Below are 22,380 nucleotides of genomic sequence, written 5' to 3'. Positions count from 1 at the left end.
ATCCCCAAGAGCTGTACTGTCCAGTGTGGTCGCCACCAGCTACGTGTGGCTATTGAGCATTTTAAACAGCGGTAGTCGAAATTGGGGCGTACCATAAGCTCAAAACACCTAGATTTTGAAGACTTAGGATGAAAGAATATATGTAAAATGGTCTCATTAATTATTTCTATATAGATTACATTTTGAAATAATATTTTAGATACAATAAATTAAATACAATATGTTGTTATCAGTAACTCACTATTTGTTTAATGTGGCTACAAGAGATTTAAAACTCCAGGCGTGGTTCACACTACATTTCTACTGGACAGCACTGATGTGCGGAGCATTTCTGACACTCCTCTTAGCTGGGAACCATAGCCCTCTGTCTGCAAAACCTTCACATACACTTATCATGCTACCACCCTCCAGAGTAATTTTTTTAAGAAAAATGCTAAGTTGCTTTTTCAGATCTTTCTGCCAGGTCAGGGACAAGTAGAAAGCCTTGAAAGACAACACAACATAGTAGTTAATACTAAGAACTTGCTAGATGTGTAACCGTTAGCAAGTTATTCACCTTCTCTGAGGTCCATCCCCTCATCAGTTAAATCTGAATGATAACCTGTATCTCAAGGTATGGTAAAGCTAAATAACATAGTTTCTAACTCCCCATAAGTGGTAGATCCTGTCATTGGCTCTGAGCTTTAGAGAAAGTGGGGAAGCACCTTGGATTCAGGTGATGTGATTTGGTGTCGGCAGTGATACCCCAGTTCCCAGCATCAGTGGAGGTGCAGAAATCCATCATCTCCCTAACTACTTCTGAGTTTGATTTATGTTATATTTCTGTCATTTGATTGGAAATAAACTCTCAGAATGTCAGATTACATGCAACTATAAGTATAAAATAATTAAAAAGCAAAATGTCTTTTGGAAAGAGTATTCTTGATGATCAGAACTGTGGTTGTCACGTGCCTTCACTAACTATCATCACTAAAAAGGAAAGCCGTGTGGATCTTGGCCAAGATGGCAAGAATGTGTCCAGAAGTCTTAAAACATCTAGTGCTCCAGTTAAACTTTTGATTTTTGAGGGTTCGCTTTACCCTGCTGTTTATGTTTGGCCTTAAGTCTTTCCACCTTTTGAGCTCATAACCATTAACTAATAATGCTCACCAGCCTCGAATCTTAAACTGAATTTTTACACCCTTGTGTCCCATTTCTTCCAATTGCCAAGTGCTAAAACTTTTTTTTTCCCTTTATGACTGAATACATTACACCAGTTTGTCTTCTAAAGTTTCCTTTTTTTCATAGACATGGGAAAACTCATATCGTTGGTTTCCCTCATTCTCAGGAGACAAACCAGTTACGCGAAAGCTGGTTTTGTATGCAACTAGGCTTCCTACCCTCCTCCTCCAGTGGGTCAGCTCCTATGAGAATGAAATCAGGGATGGGCGGCAGCCTGCATTTTAAGTCGCCATCCGTGGCCACCATTATTTCTAAACCCAAAGACACCATTAGAACCAGAATATATTTGCATGGGTCTATTGAAAAATGTGAAATTAGAAACAAGTAATTATTTTAAACCTTCCCCAACCTATGGAACAAAAAAATGGCAATAGGCAGGGAAGCATCCTACTTAAAAAAAAAAAAAAAAAAAAAAAAAAATTGATGCATGTGGTTGTTGAGCGACATTTCTGGAGGAGAATGTCACCAGCAGAAAAGGCAAACGTGTTAATTGGGAACAAGACAATCTCACTTCCCGAGCTAGGGTCCTCTGCATTAGACATGAGATCAAAGCCTTAAAATACCAGAAACCTGTGCCTTCAGACTGTGTTTCTTGGAACGATTGGCCTGGGTGCTGAAAATAGCACAGAGCCTTTTAGAGAATCCTTTAACTCTGAGCATTCACAGCATTTCACATGCAGTGCAGTCCGTCCTGGCCTTGGTCTCTCTCCTGCTTCCAGGAGCTGCCTTTGCAGTTCCCTTTGTGTCAAAGGACAGGGCAGTGAGCAAACCACCGGGCAAATTTGGGTGGGGCATGTCACTAAGCACCCACAAGCGCTTCCCGGAAACCATTCCCAGTGTTCTGGAAAGTGTGTGTGTGTGTGCGTGTGTGTACACTCATACGTAATTTCTGGGGAAAATATACGCACACATAGTTACATACAAACTTTCTGAAAACACACACACACACACGCACACACACACACACACACTCATTTCCTGGAAACCATTTTAAGGTTGATTTTCTATAAATGTAGAGAGAACTATAGATCCATATAGAAAACCTTTTGCAAGTTTGTTTTTTTTTTTTAACTCTCTAGGAGTTAAGCCAGCATTTTATTTATTTATTTATTTTTGGCTGTGTTGGGTCTTCGTTTCTGTGTGAGGGCTTTCTCTAGGTGCGGCAAGCGAGGGCCACTCTTCATCGCGGTGCGCGGGCCTCTCACTGTTGCGGCCTCTCTTGTTGCGGGGCACAGGCTCCAGACGCACAGGCTCAGTAGTTGTGGCTCACGGGCCCAGTTGCTCTGCGGCATGTGAGATCTTCCCAGACCAGGGCTCGAACCCGTGTCCCCTGCATTAGCAGGCAGATTCTCAACCACTGCGCCACCAGGGAAGCCCCTGCAAGTATTTTTAATTTATTTCATATAAGAATAAACTTATTTCACACAGCCATGAATAAATTTATTCTTTTTCCACAGATGTGGTGCAAAAAGAAGGGCATGCTTGAAGAATAGAGGGAAAAAATATTAAAGTAAAATTTTAGTTGTCAGTTTTGTAATTGAAGCCGTCTTCTCACTTGAAAATATTGTTCTCATTGAAGTAGAAGGAAAAGACGAGCTGGCAAATGCCCCAAAATGCTAATTTCCCCACACAAATTACAAGCATATACAAGATTTCAGGAGGGCTCTTGCCGTGATGGGGGCATCCATCATGCAAGGCCATGTATAACAATTCAATGAGAGAGTGGCCCAAATTCATTCTTTTTCTTCTGTTTCCTTTCTCCTCTTCTTATTTCTACTTCTTTCTCTTTTTTTTTTTTTCTTCTTCCACCAAAAGGCAGACAAAATATACAGCTTTTTAATGACAACCTCATTTTCTGGAACTCTGGATAATTCATAATCCTGAACTTATCTTTTCAAAAAAATGTACTGATTGCCAATTATTTCTTGGCTTCTTTGAGGTGAATCTTTGTTTTTTATCCCATATTTTATCTTCTACTCTCAAAAATTATAGATGGTGATAGAAATACATTGCCAGCATGTCTAAGATTTTCTTTGCAGGGAGATGGTGGGGGTTATACTCTGAAAAAAATCTGAATGTGGCCAGACTGGTCCATGAAACCATTAATCCATTCATTAATTAGACAAGTGTATATTAAATACCTAATATGTGCCAGGTGTTGTGTTGGACTCTGGAGATACAAAATCAACTAAAATGCGGTGTTTGCCCTCGAGGAACCTTTGGTCATCAGTATACATATTTGTCAATTACCAGTTGTAGTTTAGTGTGAGAAAGCCTTTGAAATTACTGCATTTTGAATCTGTTTCACAGGAGAATGAATGTTTAAGTCTAGTTGTCACAGAAACAAGTGGTAAGCCATGCAAAACAAAGCCAGGGAGGTCATTTGCAAACCAGGAAGGCAGACTCAGCATAAAGACAGCTCCTGGCCTGGGGCGGAGCCCAGCGGCCTTCGGCCTGTCCACTACTGGATTCTATGTGGCATCATTAACAGTTTTCAATAAGCATCTTTTTTTTTTCAAAAGGCATAGTGTGGCCTACCTGCTCAATATCCACTAATACTGTGAGGTCTCAGATAACTCTACTGGGATATAACCTAGCTCTTGAGTTGCATGAAGTAGATTGCCACTAGCTTCTAATACTTCATACATTCATGCCTCATTCAAGACAGCAACCCTAGATGAGTTTCTTTAAATCACTCTGTTTATGTAACCATCAACATTGTCCATAGGAGGCCACTTCCCATCTGATGAGTGAGACTCCAGCTGTGATAGTTGACCCACATTAAAGCTGCCTGTGCAGTGTGGCATGTTCTCTAAAGATGGCAGATAGTTTGAGGATGGTTTCTGTTGGTTGAAGAACAGTTCAGGGCTAGGTAGAACATTTCAACAAATCTCGAGGCTTATTAGCATACCAAATAAAGTAGCCACATAGACAAAATGGCTGAGATAAGGAGGAATAATAAGCAAAGTCATTCCTTTTACCTTCCTTGGTCAAGAAAAATAACTTGTTTCAAAAGATATACCCTGCTTTAATTATAAAAAAAAAATCATCAAATGGGAATGGCTTTGGATTTCAAGAAATATATATGTGAATGTCTCAAATCTTACAGTCAACCACGACCTTGAGGTGTGGCTTTTTAAAATCAAAATAGAAATCATTTTAATATTAACAAAAGGTTATCATAAGTATTAGGACATTTGTGGATTTTCTGGTCATTCTTTTCTATTAAGGTCTTAGCTGGTAAAGAAAACAGAATTTTATCAACTTAAAGAATCAATTGTATTTTTATGTTTGGCGGGTAATAAGCAATCAGTGGTCACCTGATTGTTTCCTTTTAAAATTCCCAAACAAGGGACTTCCCTGGCGGTCCAGTGGTTAAGACTTCCCCTTCCAGTGCAGGGGGTGCAGGTTCGATCCCTGGTCGGGGAGCTAAGATCCCACATGCCTGCTGCCAAAAAACCAAAACATAAAACAGAAGCAACATTGTAACAAGTTCAATAAAAACTTAAATAAATAAATAAATAAAATTCCTAAACAAGAAGCTGGTAAACAAATCACTTTGTGGACGATGTTGGGCAAATTACTCCCCAATATCTGTTACCTTATCTGTAAAATTAGGATGATAGCATCTATCTCAAACATGCTGTTTAATTAAATTAAATTAAATTAAATAATACATAAAAATTGCCCTTTGTGTCTGACACATAGCAGGAGTTCAATAGAAGCTCATTTCCTTATGGCGTGTAAACGTGTATCTGGCTCCAATTCAAAAGTGTACTCATTGAATCAACAAACTTTCAATGAGTGCCTCCTTTCACTAGATTTTGTGGCTACAGCAGTGAATTAAAAACAGTGCTCGTCTTCAGGGACCCTATGGTCAAGAATTCTATTTGGCTCTTCAGATCAGCTGAGCAAGCAAGAAAATATGGGATGTGTAGTGTTAAGTATAGAGCAGAGAAGAAGCAACTTGCTACTTATCAACAGAATGAATAGAATCAATAGAATGTTCCTTGTATCTGGCACAGGCACAAATTATGCAAGTAAATAAATTTACAAAGAAACAAATAATTCCTAATAGCCGTAGCTTCATAGCAAACGATGAAGTTAGCAGAGCAGAGGTAAAATGAGGCAGAGACATTTGATTGGGGACAACTTTGCCTGTTAAGGCTATTCAACCAATTAACCAATCTGTCAAAATATGTTCCCACTTACCAAGTCAATAAAAGGGAGAAAAAACAGTAGAAATTAAGAACATCTGTTAAGCTGTAAGTCATTTAATTCTTTTGGATACATTATTCTGAATGCCTCTCGTAACACTTTCATTAATAAACTTCTCTTTTAATTAATGATTATGTCTAAGTTGATGGAAGAGCATTTCTCTCAAGAAGCCCACTTTACAAAAGGAATGAGACTGAAAAAATTGTCAGCTAAGGAAGGTCAGTGCAGATCAACTAGTTAAAGAATATACTGTTGCTATAAAAAAAAATTCAAATTCTATTCAACTCAATTCAAAAAATATTTATTGTGTATTTGCTGGATGCCAGGGGCTGGCTGAGGTTACCAGGCAGAGTTCTTATCCTAAAAGGCTCACACTCTAGTGAGGATCCAGATGTGTAACTCAGGCATTCAGCTCCCAGCTTCCTCGCCCCTTCCGTGCCTTCCCTTTCTCTCCCCTCTCCTCCTTCCCAGGATGAAAGAGGTGGGCCCCCTGCGTTGCCTGGTTATTTGCAAAAATCTTTCTACATGGAAATATATATATATATGCATACATGTATATGTAGCCTCAAGATGGTTCTCTAAAGCTATTTGTGTGTATATAAGTATCTGTGTCTGTATATACATTTTTCCCAGAAATGGGACAATATTGTGTTACTGTTGGTTTCTTGACTTAGCTTGCTCTCATATGGTTTCAGGAGTTAGTCTGTGTGTGTGTGTGTGTGTGTGTGTGTGTGTGTGTGTGTGTGTCTGCATATACATGTATATTATGTGTATGTGTGTGTTCACACAGAAATGTGGTGAAATGTTAAAAGTTAGGGAGTCTGGATATGCAGGATATGGAGGTTCTCTGTACTAATTTTGCAACTTTTTTCTACATTTGAAATTATTTCAAAGTATAGTGTTCTCCTAAAAGATTTGAAAACAGGTGATTGGAGACCCTTTGCAGCCTCCCTTGTGCCTTCTTTCCTACCGGCACCTTCTGCCAGCTGCCGCCCCGCACTTGACACTGAATTAGACCCAACGCCTAGAGCAGTAGAGCTCGAGGGGTCCATCGATTAAATGGATTACATTGGAGTCATCCCAGGAAATGTTGAAATATACCTGAAATATACCAACAGGCAGGCCTTTCCCCAGACCAATTCAGTCAGAATCTCTGAGAGTTTGCCGCAGACACATTTTTCTAAAGTACAGCGAGGCTGCGACGCGCTGACAGAAGTTCCCGAACCCCGTGCCGCTCCGCTCCTCTGTGCTTTGTCCACGCTTTCGTCCTCCCCAGGAGCACCCTTGCCGCCTTGCGAGTCTCGCAGATACGTGGTTGTTTGTCGGTACCCAACTCAGAGTCCCCTTCCTAGCGTGTCCTCCAGACCTTCCCTCACCCACCCCTGAGAGAGCCCGTCTCTCCCCTGCTGTTTCCGCCCACACACACTGTGATTCTAAATCTCAAGCTCTGCTCCCCTGATGGTCTCCCAACCAACTGCGGACTCCTTCCCGGAAAAGCCTCGGTTTGTTTGCTCTTGTTATCAGCATGGGCCTAGCCTAGAGTAAGAGTCCAAGAAATGTTTACCAGTTCAATGCGAACAAGGTTACCTGCGTTGGACTGAAGTTATAACACAGAGCTGGGAGGGCACTTAGGAGAGCTCTGTACACTGCATGGGGCTCTTAGCAAGGAGCTGGTGCTTACCCTGACAGGAATAGTGAGTAAGGAATAGAATGGAATGGATGAGAAGGAAGTGGAGGTGTGAAAGCCAGTAAGCCAATCAGGCAGGACCACAAGCAGAGCACAGGAGATGCAGCTAGGAAGCAGCAGGTCCAGATAGTGAGGGTAAGGGAGGTCATTCTGGGGCTTGAGTCATCATCCAGCACAGAGCCTAACGACACTGAGCGCCTCAGTGGATCATTTTGAGCGAGAAAGGAGTGAGTTCATTTTTATTATTTTTTCCTCAAATTTGGGGGGTTGGGGTCATGACATTTTATTTAAACTATTAACCCTCTCCCCAGAAAAGTGCATACACACTTACTTACTTTCACCTGAAGTTTCAGAAGATTTACAGATTTTCTGAAATGTCTCTAGTGGCTCCCCCTCCAAATGATATCCCAAATGTTAAGAAAAGGGATGAAATTTAACTTCAGGAGTGACATGCTCTCCGCTCCCTCCAATCCTTTCACCAAACTGCAGCCAGAATGATCTTTTAAAATGGCAAATCAGATTATGTCACCTCTACTTAAACCCCTTCCGGGCTGCCCATTACTTTCTATACAAAAAAAATCCTCAACATGCCACTCCCTTTGTCACCAGCCTCTTCCTGCCACCTGCCCCCGAATTTTAGCCATCCTGACTTTGATTGCATTGCTCCTTAATATTCCCTCCTTCCTCAGGGCCTTTGCACATGCTCTTTTCTCTTCCTAGAATGCTTTCCCTACCCCCAAATCCCAGTTACATCTCATTCTCCCTCAGTAATTAACTTAAATATCATTTACTCCCTGTTCAATATCTAATAGCTTCATGGCTTAAATAAAGCACTTAATAAATATTTGAAAGAAAATATGGGAAAGCCTGGGAGCTAGCCAGATTGATATGGGTTCAGTCTTTAAGATGAGAATGATTTAAAGTCCACAGCAATTCAGTGACTTGCCTGACCAGGGTCGTAGAGCTACTTGGTGGCAACATCAGAACTAAAACCGACACCTCTTGATTCCTGCCCTCCGCTGGTACCACCTTAATCCCTTATAGATGTCTCAGCTGAAGTTTGCTGGAGTGGCATCCTCATCTCCCTTGCTCTCCCAAAAGCATTCTAACCTGTTAACTGCCATATATGCCAGTAATGCTTATTAACAGTTTCAGGAGCATGACCCTGGAAATTCTGGATGCAGACTGTCTTCCAGTTTAAGACTGTAGTAAATTTGTTCAGTGCTGTTGGCTCTTAAACTCCAAGTGAGAAGGCCCCCTGGCTCCTACATAGTCAACTCATAGAACATATAGTTTATTGATGTGTTTCCATTAATAAACTTCACACTTGTGTCTCATGGGTAGCACATACCATTCAGGCTAAATGTATGAGATTTTTCTTTGGTATTTTTCTCCTTTGTATGGATTCACACACTTGAAATTTATTACACACAAACTGACCTGGCAGTGCCCTGACCTTTAGAAAGAATGGTGGGAAATGGCTACAATAGACATGTATTCACCTGGGGAAACAGAATAAGTAGAGGTGAACATTAACCCATCTGCGTCCAATGTTGTTGGCCCAAAATGATTATAGTAAATTAAAGAAAACATCAAATAAACAGAATTTTAAAAGTCAGGAGGGAAATTCAGAGTGGTACACTTGGAGAGAAAAAGCAGATTTTGCCGATACAAGGCCAGGAGAGAAACTGGTTGTATTTCAGGATAGCGGGACCTTGGGAGTAGAATAGGAAATAAGTTTAAACATAACTGAGCCTTGCAGATTGCCCTGGAAGGAACCGGGCCTGATTCAAAATCGGGAAACATGCAGAAGGGTGACGTCCAAGGTCTCTAGGAGCAGAGCTCCATAAAATTCACTTAACTTTTTTTACTCGATAATAATTAAAAACCAGTTAATGAGAGTGATCATTCTGATCAGTGGAATTCAGCCATGAAAGAGTTTAATGACCCTGAGGCTGGGGCTGCGGTGTCTGTTCTGCAGAAATTTCTCCTAAATTTTATAGAGGCTGAACAGAGCTTTCAGGATCCAGGGTAACTGGGACAAAGTAGAAGAGAGCTTTGGAAGGCAGGAAGGAGGAAGCAAATATTAAAGTTTGGTTACAGCAGGAGCTAAAAAGAAGGAAGCCTGCTATTATGGGCTGAATGTTTGCATTCCCCCCCCAACCAAATTCATATGTTGAAGCCCTAAGCCGCAGTGCTGTGGTTTTGGAGGTGGAGCCTTCGGTGGTACAGTCAGCATTCATGCCTGTAGGTTCCACAGTCATAGATTCAACCAAACATGGATCAAAAATATTAGAGAAAAAAAAAAAAACTCCAGAAATTTCCAAAAAGCAAAACTTGAATTTGCCATGCACCAGCAACTATTTACATAGTGTTTATATTATACTAGGCATTATAAGTAATCTAGAGATGATTTAAAGTTTTCAGGAATATGTATGTAGGTTATATGCAAATACAATGCCATTTTATATAAGGGACTTGAACATCCAAGGATTTTGGTATCCGAGGGGTGTCCTGGAAGCAATCCCCCATGGATACCAAGGGATGACTATAACTAGGCTTAGATGAGGTCATGAGGGTGGGGCCCTTATAATGGGATTAGTGCCCTCAGAAGTAGAGACCAGAGAGCTAGCTCTCTCTCTCTCTGCCATGTGCACACATGGCAAGAAAATGTGTCCGCAAGCCAGGAAGAGACCTCTCACCAGGAACTGAACCAGCCAGCGCCTCGATCTTGGATTTACAGCCTCCAGAGCTGTGAGGATAGATTTCTGTTGTTTATAACACCCAGTTATGGTAATATGTTATAACAGCCTGAGCAGCCTAACACACCTGCCAAGATGAGGGCTCAGTAAAGGTGGTTTGCTTGAATGACTGGGTCGGTGACAGTGGGTGAAGGCAGTTCACACAGGCTGGTAGACCAACTGTGAACATCTCTTCCCAACTCCATCATCTCTTAGTGATGCCACATTGGCCACTTGAAATCAGCCAAGGTGGGAGTGTTTACACAGTGGGAATAGGCGGACACCACAAATCAGGCTTTCCCCCCAGGAGAGCCAGCTGTGTAACGTTTACCAGCACACTCCTGGATAAGTTAGATGAAAGCCTTGTGGGAACATGGTTCCCTGGGGTTCTCACATTCACAATACACCTTAACATTTGTTGTTGCTGTTGTTTCTGCTTTAATTACTAATACACAGTGTCACTCTTCAGTTATCTTTTATTACCCATCCAGAGTGATTCAGCATTTGTAGACTCTCCTGGCAAACCAACCATCATTTAAAGCATTGTTTCTATGGGAAAATAGTTCCAAGTTGCAAGTTACTGACTTTAAAATAAACTTTTGGAAAAGAACCCATCTGTGAGTTGGGGGCTTTCAATTCTGGGTCCTCAGGGGGAAGTTAGAGAACAGAAAGAATCATGTCTATTTAAAAAATATAGGTTGCAAAACATATCCTAAGTGAAAAGATGAAAGGAATAGAATTATAGAACTTGGAGGAGAAAAAGATGAGGAGCAATTTAATTACAGGGGTGGGTGCCAGCTGTTTGTTTTTCCACTGTGAGCATCAGGGATTTGGTTAGACAAAGGGGAGAATACCTTAGTGGTATTTTTCTGGGATGTATGGTTTGTGGATTTTATTTCTAACATTTCCAAACTTACTTTCCACAATCAGGGGTAATTTACATATGATCCGTTTTGAAGACCAAGAAATGGTTAAGACAAGATTACTTGTCTGCTTCCAGACCCCTGTGACCTTTATGATCCTAAGTCTGGCATAATGTATTTCAAAATTTTGAGACACATAACTCAACAAATCTCCTTCATAATATATCTTAGAATAACTAGACCCAAAATTTATCATTTTTTTATCCAAAAAAAATTAATATCAAAAATTAAACTATCTCATATTAGTATAAAACCTTAAATCAAGCATTCTAAATCAACTTTTTGATCACTTAATGGGGGAAAAGATGTTACTTGGGGCTTGTGAAGTAAGTATTATTTTAATTATTCATTCAGAAGGGACGGGAATATTACTTTCCTAAATGAAATCACAGTACTCCGATTTGGCATTTCCTTAAAAAGATCTGAAACAATGAAATAACAGCTGTAATTCTGCCTCTTGGAACCTTAAATGGCTCACAGCACTCCCAGGCCCCGCTTTGACAGTCGGGTTACGATGTGGTTTCAGAGCAACACTTTTAAGCGTGGTATATCTCTTCCTCCCATACTGGCATGAATCCTTAAAGCTTCTTAATGATGGATGACTCTGAAATACACCAAAAGTATTCTCTATGGCATATTTTTTATTTGTTTATCCAAAATACCTAGCTTTCCAAATTTCCCTTTATGATCTGCCTTGGAATGCTCGTCGCCAGTTTATCTGAGAAAAGCGTAAGTTCTCCCCCAGGCAGGACCGCCCAGCAGCCCCACCGAGCGCATTATCCTGCCTCAGTTCCAGCTCCCAGGACCTCAGACTCGTGTGTCCCTAAGCATCGCCTCTTACACGTGCTGATTCTCAAGACCCTCTGAGTCAGACCCTCTGAGCTAAAATCTGGGCCTGGGCCTGAGCACCAGCATTTTAACAGACTCCCAGGCCTGTTGAGAAGTGCTGTCAGGGACTCAGTTCTGCCCTCTCTCTGGGAGCAGAATACCTGGGGAGAGCCTGGCCCGAGAGAGCTTAGGGTCTCACCGGCGAGGCGCTGCATCTGTGGCTCAGGTGCCTGTGGTCTCCTTGGCTTTACCTGCTTCCTCAGCTCTGCTGCTCAGAACCCCCACCCCCACCCCCAGGCCCAGGTGCTGCGCTCCTCAGTCTTGAGTTTCAAGGGCCCGATAAGTTTTTTCCCTCCCTGTGCATCAGCCCTGTCTGCTCACCTCTGTCTTGTTCAAACCCTCCAGCCTTGATCTCTAGCCTTCCTCCCTCCCTCTCTCCAGGCCCCAGGTCTACCTCTTCTCTCCTGCTTGGCCCAAACCTGTTCCCAGATGCTGACCCCTGCATCCTCTGGTAGAACTTCTCTGCTGGCAAAACACACCCCTTGGTGTCTTTGCTCCGGGCGGCCTGCCTGCCTGCTCTCCCCGAATGCTCCCGGCCCCACCAGCTGCTAGACGCTGTCACATAAGCCAGTCCTAGTAATGTCCGTCTGTCCCACTAGGATCTGAACTACTGAGGGTAAGGATCACCTCTGTCTCCTTCACTGTTTTCCCAGCAGTAGTGGGAGCCTAGTGAGTCTTGTGTGAACAACTGATATTGTTTTAAAAAAAAAAAAAAAGGAGCATGTGAATTTCACCTGGGGGCACGATGCTCACGTTGCAGACTCTCTGGCCCCTAAGTTTGTTTGCACGCTGCGCCCTCAGCTAGAAAGCGGCTGGTCTTCATCTTCACCTTTGCATAGCGACCCGCCTCTGGCTCTTTGGGTCCCGACTTCAATGTCTTTTCACTGGGGAAGTCTTCCTGGAGCCCTGGAGACAGGGCTGGTACCCCTGTTGTTCCAAGTGCCCCCTATATAAACCTGATCCTGTACTGAGCACACTGCCTTCTGATGATGTCTGTTAGCCTAAATTCTCCTCTAGATCAAGAGCACCTTGAGAACAAAGATTGTGACCTCAGCACCCGGCATAGTGCCTGGCATGCAGCTGGTGATCAATTCCACTCTCTTTGCTGAGAGAGTGGAAAAGTCAACTCAGGATCCTCCAGGCAGTAAGAGGGGGGTTCTTCTCACATAACCTACCAAGTAAACCACCATAACTCTCACCACACTGTGTTCAAAGTGTCGATGTGTCTCCTCTACACCAACCGCTGGACGTGAAGCTGAATCTGGCCTCTGTACCCCTACACCGAATTAAATCTCAGAGACAGAGTTTTGGGTGAAGTAGAAAAGAATAGCTTTGTTGCTTTGCCAGGCAAAGGGGGCCAGAGCGGGCTAATGTCCTCAAAACAGCGTGTCCCAACCCAGGGGGGTTTGTGAGGAGTTTCACGGTCGAGGGGCGGGGTTGCTGATAAGGATGAGGGTGCATGCAGGGCCCGCATTCCTTCAGTCCAGAGGTCATCTGGTGTCAGGTGACGATGGGCGAGCTGTGACCTTCTCTGGAATGAAGAGGGCATCATCAGTAGTTAACATCTTCCATTTGGTGGGGGCCTTGGTTCTGCAGAAGAGCGCAAAGGTATTGTTCTGTGTATCCCTTGAGGGGAGCCAGGACCCTGCCCCAAGGCTGCACTGTTGTTTCTTGACTGCTCTTCCCTGGTCTCTGCATACCCTCCCTTCCCTGATCAGCAATTGTTTGAACCTGCACTTTGGAACCCAAGGAAGGGGCCACAGAAAGGCTTTTGTGCCCAGGAGCCCCACAGGGTCCTGCTCAGTTTCAGACAGAACACTCTTCAAGGCGTTGATGCATTTGCTGCATCTTTACATCCTGATGAGTCTGCAGTGACTAGCGTGGATTAAGTATCTGTTTAATCCTGTGTTTCCCAGCGAACACACTCTAGGCATTTTGAGCAGGACAATTCTTAATTGTGTGAGACAGTCCCATATGTCACAAGACACTCAGCAGGCTTCACCCCCACCCACCAAATGCCAATAGTACCCTCCATGTATGCGCACACACACACACACACACACACACACACACAGACACACACATTTGCGAAAGCCCTTGGGTGGGGGGCCAGGAGGAGAACAGTACTGCCCACAGTTGAGAGCTTGTAGTTAACTGAGCTCTTCACCACAGCTCAGTGGGAAGCGGGACGTGGCAGCCTCTGCAGCAGTGCCAGGTGGAGTGGTGCACGTGTGTGATCATGTGAGGTGGGGGTCAAGGTGGCATCTGCGGCCCTCAGTAGAAAGTGCTAACCTGTCTTTGTAATATGACTAAGTAATCTTTATTGGACACTTATCATATATTCCAGGCACCAGGCTAAGTATCTTCCATGGGTTCTTTAATCCTCACGACAACCTGAGGCCCCAGGTTCCAGAGAGGGAAGCTGAAGCTTAGAGAGTTTCAAGCCACTGACCACGTTAGCAGGGTTGGTTAGCCACAGGTGTCTGACTGCAGACCCGGAATCAGCCCACTGTGCTGCTGACTCTCTGTGCTAGGCTTCTTTAACAAGAACACACTTCAGAATTCCCAGAGGAAAGAATCCTCTTAACATTGGTCCTCTCCTATTCATTATAATGTAGAGCGGATGTTTCACAAAATACATTCTGTGTAATGTTAGTTTAGTGGGATGTCAAGTCTTACGAGAGTAACAGGTTCCACGGGCAAAGAAGTTTGGGAAATGCTTTCAAGGTCATGTGCAGAAGGCAATGAAACAGTAACTGTGAAGGCCAAGCAAACCTTGCTAGCCTGCCCCAGCCTTTCACAGGGAGTCAGGAGGTGATTTTAGAACATGGAGCAAACAATGGAGAAACTGTAGCAGGAGCTTGTCTGCCAGGCAATGATTAAAAACTAATTAGCATTGATTAGGCCACAGGAAAAAACCGCTGAAGGATGGGTGACCTTTCTTCTAATTTCTTAATAATAATAATAGGTACTATTTATTATGTGCTAATTACTTTAATTATCTTTTGTAATTCTCACTGTTATTACTTCTCTTTCACGTGTAAAATACTGAGGCCTAGAGAAGCTGGCTAAGCGACTTCTAAGGCCGCATAACCAATTAAGGGCAGCACCAAATTTGAACCCAGTTCCCTCTATCTTCATGTCTTGTGATTTTTGAAGATATACCCAAAGCCTCCCAGGACTCCATCAGGGTTTCACCAAGGGCTTTCCTGGGTGAACATCCAAAGCAACTCCGATCTCTCAGCAGATGCCCATGAGTTCCTTGAATTAGTGGTTCATGTGATACTGTTGCAGGAAGGGGGACCCCTTCCAGGACCCGAGAGTGGGCTCTTGTCTAACACTCGGAAATGAATTGTCCAAGGAGACACATGTACTGACAAAGCAAGAGACTTTATTGGGAAGGGGCGCCCAGGCAGAGAGCAGCAGGGTAAGGGAACCCCGGAGAACTGCTCTGCCACATGGCTTGGTGATGGGGTTAGTTTCCCGGTTGTCTCTGGCCAGTCATCTTGCTTGGCCCGTATCTGGTCTGACTCAGGGTCCTCCCTGATGGCATGCGCATCGCTCAGCCAGGAGGGATTCCAGCGCCAAGGATTCTAAGAGGTTGATCGTCTCCTCCCGGCTAGTTTTCCGCAGCACCATGTTCCTTATCGGGACCTCCTGTTGTGAGACAGCGCAGGGAAGCGGGTCTGGCCGAAGCGGGTGGTGTCGGTCAACAGTTCCCTAACCATGCCACTGCCTTTATTCTCAGCATCTCTCTTCAACCGAAATTAGTTATTTGGTCTAAGTACTAAACGTGAAACTTTTTTCTGGTATGAGTTAACGTTTCTTAATTTAGCTACTACGTTTTAAGTTGATAGACTGCTATACTCTGTTACACTGCTTTTTTGTTTTTGGTAGCATATCCGTGTTGATGAAACAACGTCCATCTGCGTAGACGTTCCCTTCCTGGAGTCGGTCCGCCCTCCAGGAACGGCCTTAGCGGCCACGACAAAGCTCACCGTCTACCCAGGTTAAATGGTTGGTGGTATTAGCCTCGGACTTCTCACCTTTCCATTTTCCCTTTCCTTTTCAACAGATGTGGGTGCCTTTTTTGAAGAGGGGATGTGGCTGCGGTATAACTTCCAGGCGCCCGGGTCCGGTGCTAAGGAATCGGGCGGCAGGTCGGAGAACTCCCGGGACCCGCAGCATGGGGCCCCGGACCTGGCCCGCGAGGAGATCCGCTTCAGCTTCAGCACCACCAAGGCACCCTGCATCCTCCTCTACGTCAGCTCTTTCACCACCGACTTCCTGGCAGTTCTCGTCAAACCCACCGGTAAGGACGAGAATGCCTAGCCTTCTGCCCTTCAGGGTTGTAATATCGGGGACCATCTCCAAATATACACTAAGCCAGGAGTGTCAGTGCGACTAAAAGAGGCATCCGATTTTAGAATATACAAATGGACTTATGATCTTTCAGAGAAATCTAAGCAGTTCTGAAGCATATAAACATGCCAAACATTGAGTCCATTTCCTCTCTGAAAACTTGAGTTCTATGATACTTGGAGTTTTAAGATCTCTTTTTTACAAATAAAAATATTTAGGTTTATCACGGAGCAAACCTCTCTCATTCCCCAGGGAGACTGTACAGGCTGGAGACGTGGAGGCTCCCTCCCTCGTCTTGCTCTTTAACGATTGAAGCTCTGCAGCCTTTTTTTTTTTTTAACATCTTTATTGGAGTATAATTGCTTTACAAGGGTGTGTTAGTTTCTGCTTTATAACAAAGTGAATCAGCTATACATATACATACATCCCCATATCTCTTCCCTCTTGCGTCTCCCTCCCTCCCACCCTCCCTATCCCACCCCTCCAGGTGGTCACAAAGCACCGAGCTGATCTCCCTATGCTATGCGGCTGCTTCCCACTAGCTATCTATTTCACATTTGGTAGAGTATATATGTCCATGCCACTCTCTCACTTCTTCCCAGCTTACCCTTCCCCACCCCGTATCCTCAAGTCCATTCTCTAGTAGGTCCTGCAGCCTTTTTTGACAGCTATTCCAGTGTTGTAGCATCTTAAAGATCAAGATTTTCTTCTGTGGGAACTAAAAATTATTATTATTAACCCAATTCAGCTTGAGTGTTAATAAAATAGTAAATTCTTAAACTTCTCTGGGCAGTGCTCTGTTAGTTTAAAAGATGGGTGGGAAAAAAATGTTCTTTAGGATTTTCCCTTTCAGAGATTATTTCTGAAGAAAGAAGCTGAAAATCAGACAAAGGTTCAGCGTGAAGATGTTCATCATAGTTTATAATGTTATTTATGAAAATAAGAATTGGAAAGGACCTAGAAGTTAAATTTTAGGAAAATGGTTAGTAAAAGAGGGAATCACCATTTTATGGACTATCGTGTATCCATTAAGAATAATATTTATGAAGAGTAATTAATGACATGGAGAAAATTTTTATGTAATATTATATGAAACCAAAAAAAGGCATGATACAGCCTTGACTGTACAATATCAGTTTAGCTCTGTAAAAAAGATGGATAGGAAAAAAAAAAGCAATAATGTGAGCACAAAGTATCTTTGTTTGTTTGGGTAGTTGATTTGTTTCTCCTGGGTAATACTCTTCTACACATGTCAAATGCTCTCAATGATCGTGTCACCGTTCTCATCAGAAAAAAACAGTTAAATCAGGAAGTGAGGAAGTAGAAAAGAGTACACCCCTGCTCTCTGGAAGGTCACGTGTTCAGTTTCTTTCTCCTGCATCAGATTAAATAGCTGTTTAATGCACTGTTGTTCTCCACCCTCATGCCCCAACCTCTCCTCAGTGGGCAGGGAGGATGGTTCTCGCCTCTAGCTGGTCAAGACTGTCAGGAACACGCCTCGGTAGATGCTGTATCGTCTGCTTCTCAAGCCTCTGCCACGTTAAAATCTGGTCCCACTTCTATCCAGTAACTCACACCCCCAAGCCTGCACCGGCCCCTGCGAGCACTCACGCATGTGTCTGTGGGCCTTTGTCACGCGCAGGGGTTTTGACTAATCGTTTCCATACTAATGGCTACCGTGTAAGGCTGCCCGAAGCTGTGCTAAGGGTTTCACATGCATTAATTCCCAAGAGCACACACTCTGTAAGGTAGAGTCCATTCTTACCCTCTTCCTGCAGGTGGTAGGCTGGAGTGCAGAGAGATTCGGTGATTTGCACACTCAGCTGGTGATAGCACAACTGGGGTTCCTGAACCCAGGTGTCTGATGCTGGACCCGGAGTTCGCCACTGCCCTGCTTAGAGGCCTCTAGAACACTCGGTGCATTTGCAAAGCATGGACAGTTTCTCTCTAATTATTGCAAGGCCGTCCTCAATTGCTAATGAAAATTTGGCTTTTCCATACTCCAAATGCTCCATTTTTTATGAATTGAGATTTAAAGCTAGAAAAATTTGAGGAACTCATTCAGGGAAAAGAAATCAATGAGGACTAAGCCAAAGTGTCAATAAAATAAAATAAACAGTTTTAACTAAATGCCCTGGCATCTCTTAAACTTAACATATTGGAAGCTGTATTGTCCTCACCGCTCCCAGAACCAGGCCCCTCTTGTTCTGACGGTGCTACCGCTTCTCAGACACCGGAACCCACAGCCTGGCCTCATTCATGAACGCTCCGTCCTTCCGCCTCTTGTGGGCCATCCAGCCTGACGAGTCCTGTGCATCCTATTCTCACCATGTCCTTCCAGAGTATCACTTCCTTTGCTTCCCCACTGCTGCTCTCCTGGCAGATGTCTTCTGATTCAGTGCCTCCCGACATTGCTCCTGGCGTGGCACACATAGAACGTTATCTTTGAATGGAACCTGGGCAGCTGCATGAGGTTGTGCTTGCGAGGCCCCCAGCCCAGGGGCTCCAGCAGCCCTTACCTCCACAGATCTGCCGAGGCCTGAGGGTAGCCGGGCTCCTGGCACCCCGTGACCCCACCGTGGGGCAGCAGTGCACCTCAGCACGCCCCTGGGATGCTCTGTCCCGGCCGTCTCTCTGCCTCCAGTCACCCGAACCTTGCCCAGCCCAGCCAGAGTAGGTCTTCCTTCACACACAGTGTCCCTGTCATACAGCCAGGAGGGCCTCCTTCCCCAGGAGCAGGAGGACAGATCCCGAGTCCCAGCACCTTCCAATCAGGACCCACCAGCCTCTTGAGTGAGAGCTCAGAGTGCGGAACCGGAACGTATGGGTTTGAATTCTGCTTCTACGTTTGCAGATGGTGAGATCTGGGGCAGTCGTGGCTCCGTCTCATCATCAGTTACACAGTGTCTCCCTCCGAGCAGTGCTGTGAGAGTCAAGCGAGTTAGTAAGTGCAACACACTACACACACACACACACACACACACACACTGTCTGTGTGTGTGCTAGCGGTTATTATCCAGAGCCCATGATTTAATCTACGTTTTGCCGCATAGTGAGGCCACACCTCCCTGCTCTTCCTTCTCCAGGAACTCGACTCCTCACGCGCCCCAAGGACGTCTGCCCTGCTGCCTGCTGTGTGCCCTTATCTGGAAAAGCTCCATCTTCCTCTGTAGCTTAATACCCGCCTTTCATTCTAGACCCAGATCAAGTCTCACCTCCTTTCAATGACTTCTCCTTACTTTAAACTTCTATTACACTTATTTTCAATGTCATTTGTTTGGCTTTTAGTGCACTGTATTGTTATCCATCTTTGTTATAAATGTGCCCCGTCTTCCCAGTGAGATGAAAGGCCCCCACACTACATCTCCTGCCTACAATAGGTGCGCTGTAATTGTTTGCTGATGGTAATGTTGACGACAAGGAGAGAATAAATCTGTTAAGCACATTATTTGCTGCAGCCAATGAAAGAGTAGTCCCTTATAACTGCTTTAATTCACCCGGGAGATGAACATGAGATGCAAGAAGTGAAGTATCTCTCCATCTTAATAATATTTTATTTTAATGAACAAATATTAATATTCTCCTTCCGTCATTTAGTAGTTCTCTTGTGCTATTGTTTGAAAGGAATAAATATATCATTTAAATTTTATTATTCAAGAATATTGCCATTACTGTTTATAGATGTTCACTATATATAAATTTTAAGGTCCAACTCATCTTTTTCCTCAAAGCAAATCATTTCCATTGCCATTAAGTGAAGCAATTAGAGAAGTCAGAAAAGAGAAAAAATAACGAAAACAACTTAATACTGATTTTAATGAGCTGGAGAACATAAAGGGGCCAATGACGAAGAGACAGTAGGGAGAAAAATGTCCAGGGTTTTTTTTTTTTTTTTTTTGGCGTAATTACCAGTTCCTCCGACTCCCAGCCTCAAAGGCAGAGCCCTCTCTTACTTCTCTTCGCATCCCCAGATCCAGACACGGCCTGGCCCATACCGTACAGGGGCTGGGGATGGATGTCTATATTAGAAGTGGACTCCACACTTACAGCCAGCCAGGCAGTCCACTTCTAGACCTTGAAAACTTGGGTTCAACAGGGGCACTAAATAAGTATGTTCTAAAGGAATTAAGTTTTAAATGATGAATGAATACAGCTGTGTATTTAAGAAAACTGGCTGTGATCATACAAGGTCAGAGCACCAGAAGTAAAGTGGAGAATAAAAACTCAAGACAATTGACTTGTTTTTTCTACCTGTAGCCAAAGAACTGCCTAATCATCTCCTTCACTGCCAAACACTAGATTGTTTTTAATGCTATTAGAATAAAGAAAAAATAGGGTAAATCACTGAGGGGTGGGGAGAGAAGTAGCTCAGGAAACGGGAGCAACATATTCAAAGGTCCTGAGGCAGAAAGAATTGTATTTCCTAGGGAATAAGAGAAGTCCTAGGTAGCTTGAATGTAAAAAGTAAGAGGGTAAATGGCATCTTTTAAAATAAAGTAACTGGCAAGCTGTGATCAGACAGGACATCATAAGCTATGTTAAGAATGTATGTCTTTATCCTATAAGCAGCTGGAAAGTTTGAAGAGTTTTAAGTGAGCCAGACAACTAGTCGGTTATGCATCTTGAAAAGATTTCTCTGCTAAGAAAACATGGGAAGGAAGAAAGCACAGAGGCAAGGAGACCATCATCCATTCACTCAGCGAGTAGTTATCCAGCACCTACCATGTATCAGGCATTGTTCTAGACGTTGGGAATTAAGTCATAAAGAACATAAAGAAAAATTCTTACTCTCATGGAGTTTACATTTTAGCAGAAGACAGCAGTAAACACATTAAGTACAGTATGTAGTATGTTGTATGGTAAGAACTCTCATGGGGAAAAAAGTAAGGCAGAAAAGGGAGAGCCTGGCCAAGGGAAAGGAGTGGGTAAATTCTGCTTCTAATAAGGAAGTCACAGAAATAATCACAGAGAAGACAATATTTGAGCAGGACCTAAAGGGAGTGAGGGGTCAGCCATGCAGATAATGGGGAAATGAGCATCCTAGGCAGAAGAACCAGCAGGTGCCAAGGCCCTGAGGCAGGAACATGCCAGCATCTGGGGAGACAACAAAGAGGCCAGTGTGTTCGGGTGAGGAGTGAGAAAAGAGGAGAATAACGAGAGGTTATGTCAGAGATGAGGGGGAAGATCACAGAGGGCCTGGTGAGCCGTTAGGAAGACGTCGATTTTTACTCTGAGACAGGAGGCCATGGGAGGGTTCTGAGCAGAGGACCGCTCTGACTGCCGTGTGGAGAGACCAGGTATGTGAGGGGCGGAGGCCAGGCTGGGCTGAGGGAACGTGGGGGAAGGGCAGTAGTTGGTATGGAGGCTAGTACAGTAATCCAGACAAGAGACGAGGGTGGCTTGGTCCACGGATAGAAATGGAGGTGATGAGAGCAGTAAGATTCAGGGTGTGTTTTAAAGACTGAGCCAAGAAGCTTTGCTGATAGATCACATGTGTAATGTAGGAGCAAGAGGGGAATCAGGGCTTTTAGGCAGGAATAGCTGGAAGGATAAAGTGGCCGTTAACTGAAATGTGGAAATTGTGATGGAATAGTTTTTGGAGGGGAAGATCAAGAGTTTGGTTTCATGTATGTTGTGTCTGAGGTCCCAGTGAGACACCTCCATTAGTGGATTAGTAGTAAGAGAGCACAGAAAGAGGGGACTCGCCTGAGTGAAATGGGGTCAAGAGTGGTCACTTTTAAAGGAGGGACTGATTTGGATCACGTGATCCAGGCAGAAGCCGATGCAGGTGAAGCTCAGGTGGTGGCCGTCAGGTCACTGATAGGGAGTGGCCAGCACAGGGGCCCTGAGTCAGGCCAGGAGCTCTGCGTGCAGGGGCGGGCTCCTATGGGAACCATACCAGGGCATTCTAGGTGCCAGTGGAGGCCCTGTGGTTGTGGAGATGGGGGAGAGTGGGTGAACTTAGACCCATTCAGGAGACGAAAGCAACAGTGCTTGGTTGATAACGCTATAAAGCAAAGGAATCTAGGATCAAGTGCCAAGAGAAAACTCAGAAATAGTGAAGCCTTGCCAGATTTGTTCAGAAAGGAAAAATAGGAAATGCAAGTAATTCATGATTGTTCTTTCAATTCCAGGAACGTAGTTCCATCTTTTAAATGGCACATGTAACACTAAATAAGAAAGGGCAGCATTCAGAAACTATTGCGTTTATTTACGTACACATAAGGACATGAGAATTACCGACAAGGAGATGTTGCCAAATATTTAGAGTAGTTACCTCTGGATGGTGGAGTTTCCAGTGACTTTCTTTCTTTTTTTCTGTTCACTTTTTAAGTTTTAA

At 43.9% G+C, this 22,380-nt stretch overlaps 1 protein-coding gene across 1 annotated transcript in view; it reads left to right on the top strand.

The window, feature by feature from the left end:
- Positions 1-22,380, top strand: part of CNTNAP2 (contactin associated protein 2) — a 1,523,154-nt gene that overhangs the window by 1,334,944 nt on the left and 165,830 nt on the right. The window contains exon 19 of the mRNA XM_057550506.1: positions 15,754-15,990. Within this exon, the coding sequence (XP_057406489.1) occupies positions 15,754-15,990 (237 nt within the window). The remainder of the gene's footprint in view (positions 1-15,753; positions 15,991-22,380) is intronic.

Source organism: Balaenoptera acutorostrata, chromosome 7 (genome assembly GCF_949987535.1).
Source record: "Balaenoptera acutorostrata chromosome 7, mBalAcu1.1, whole genome shotgun sequence".
Lineage (NCBI taxonomy): Eukaryota > Metazoa > Chordata > Mammalia > Artiodactyla > Balaenopteridae > Balaenoptera > Balaenoptera acutorostrata.
This window is presented reverse-complemented; position numbering and strand designations above follow the sequence as displayed.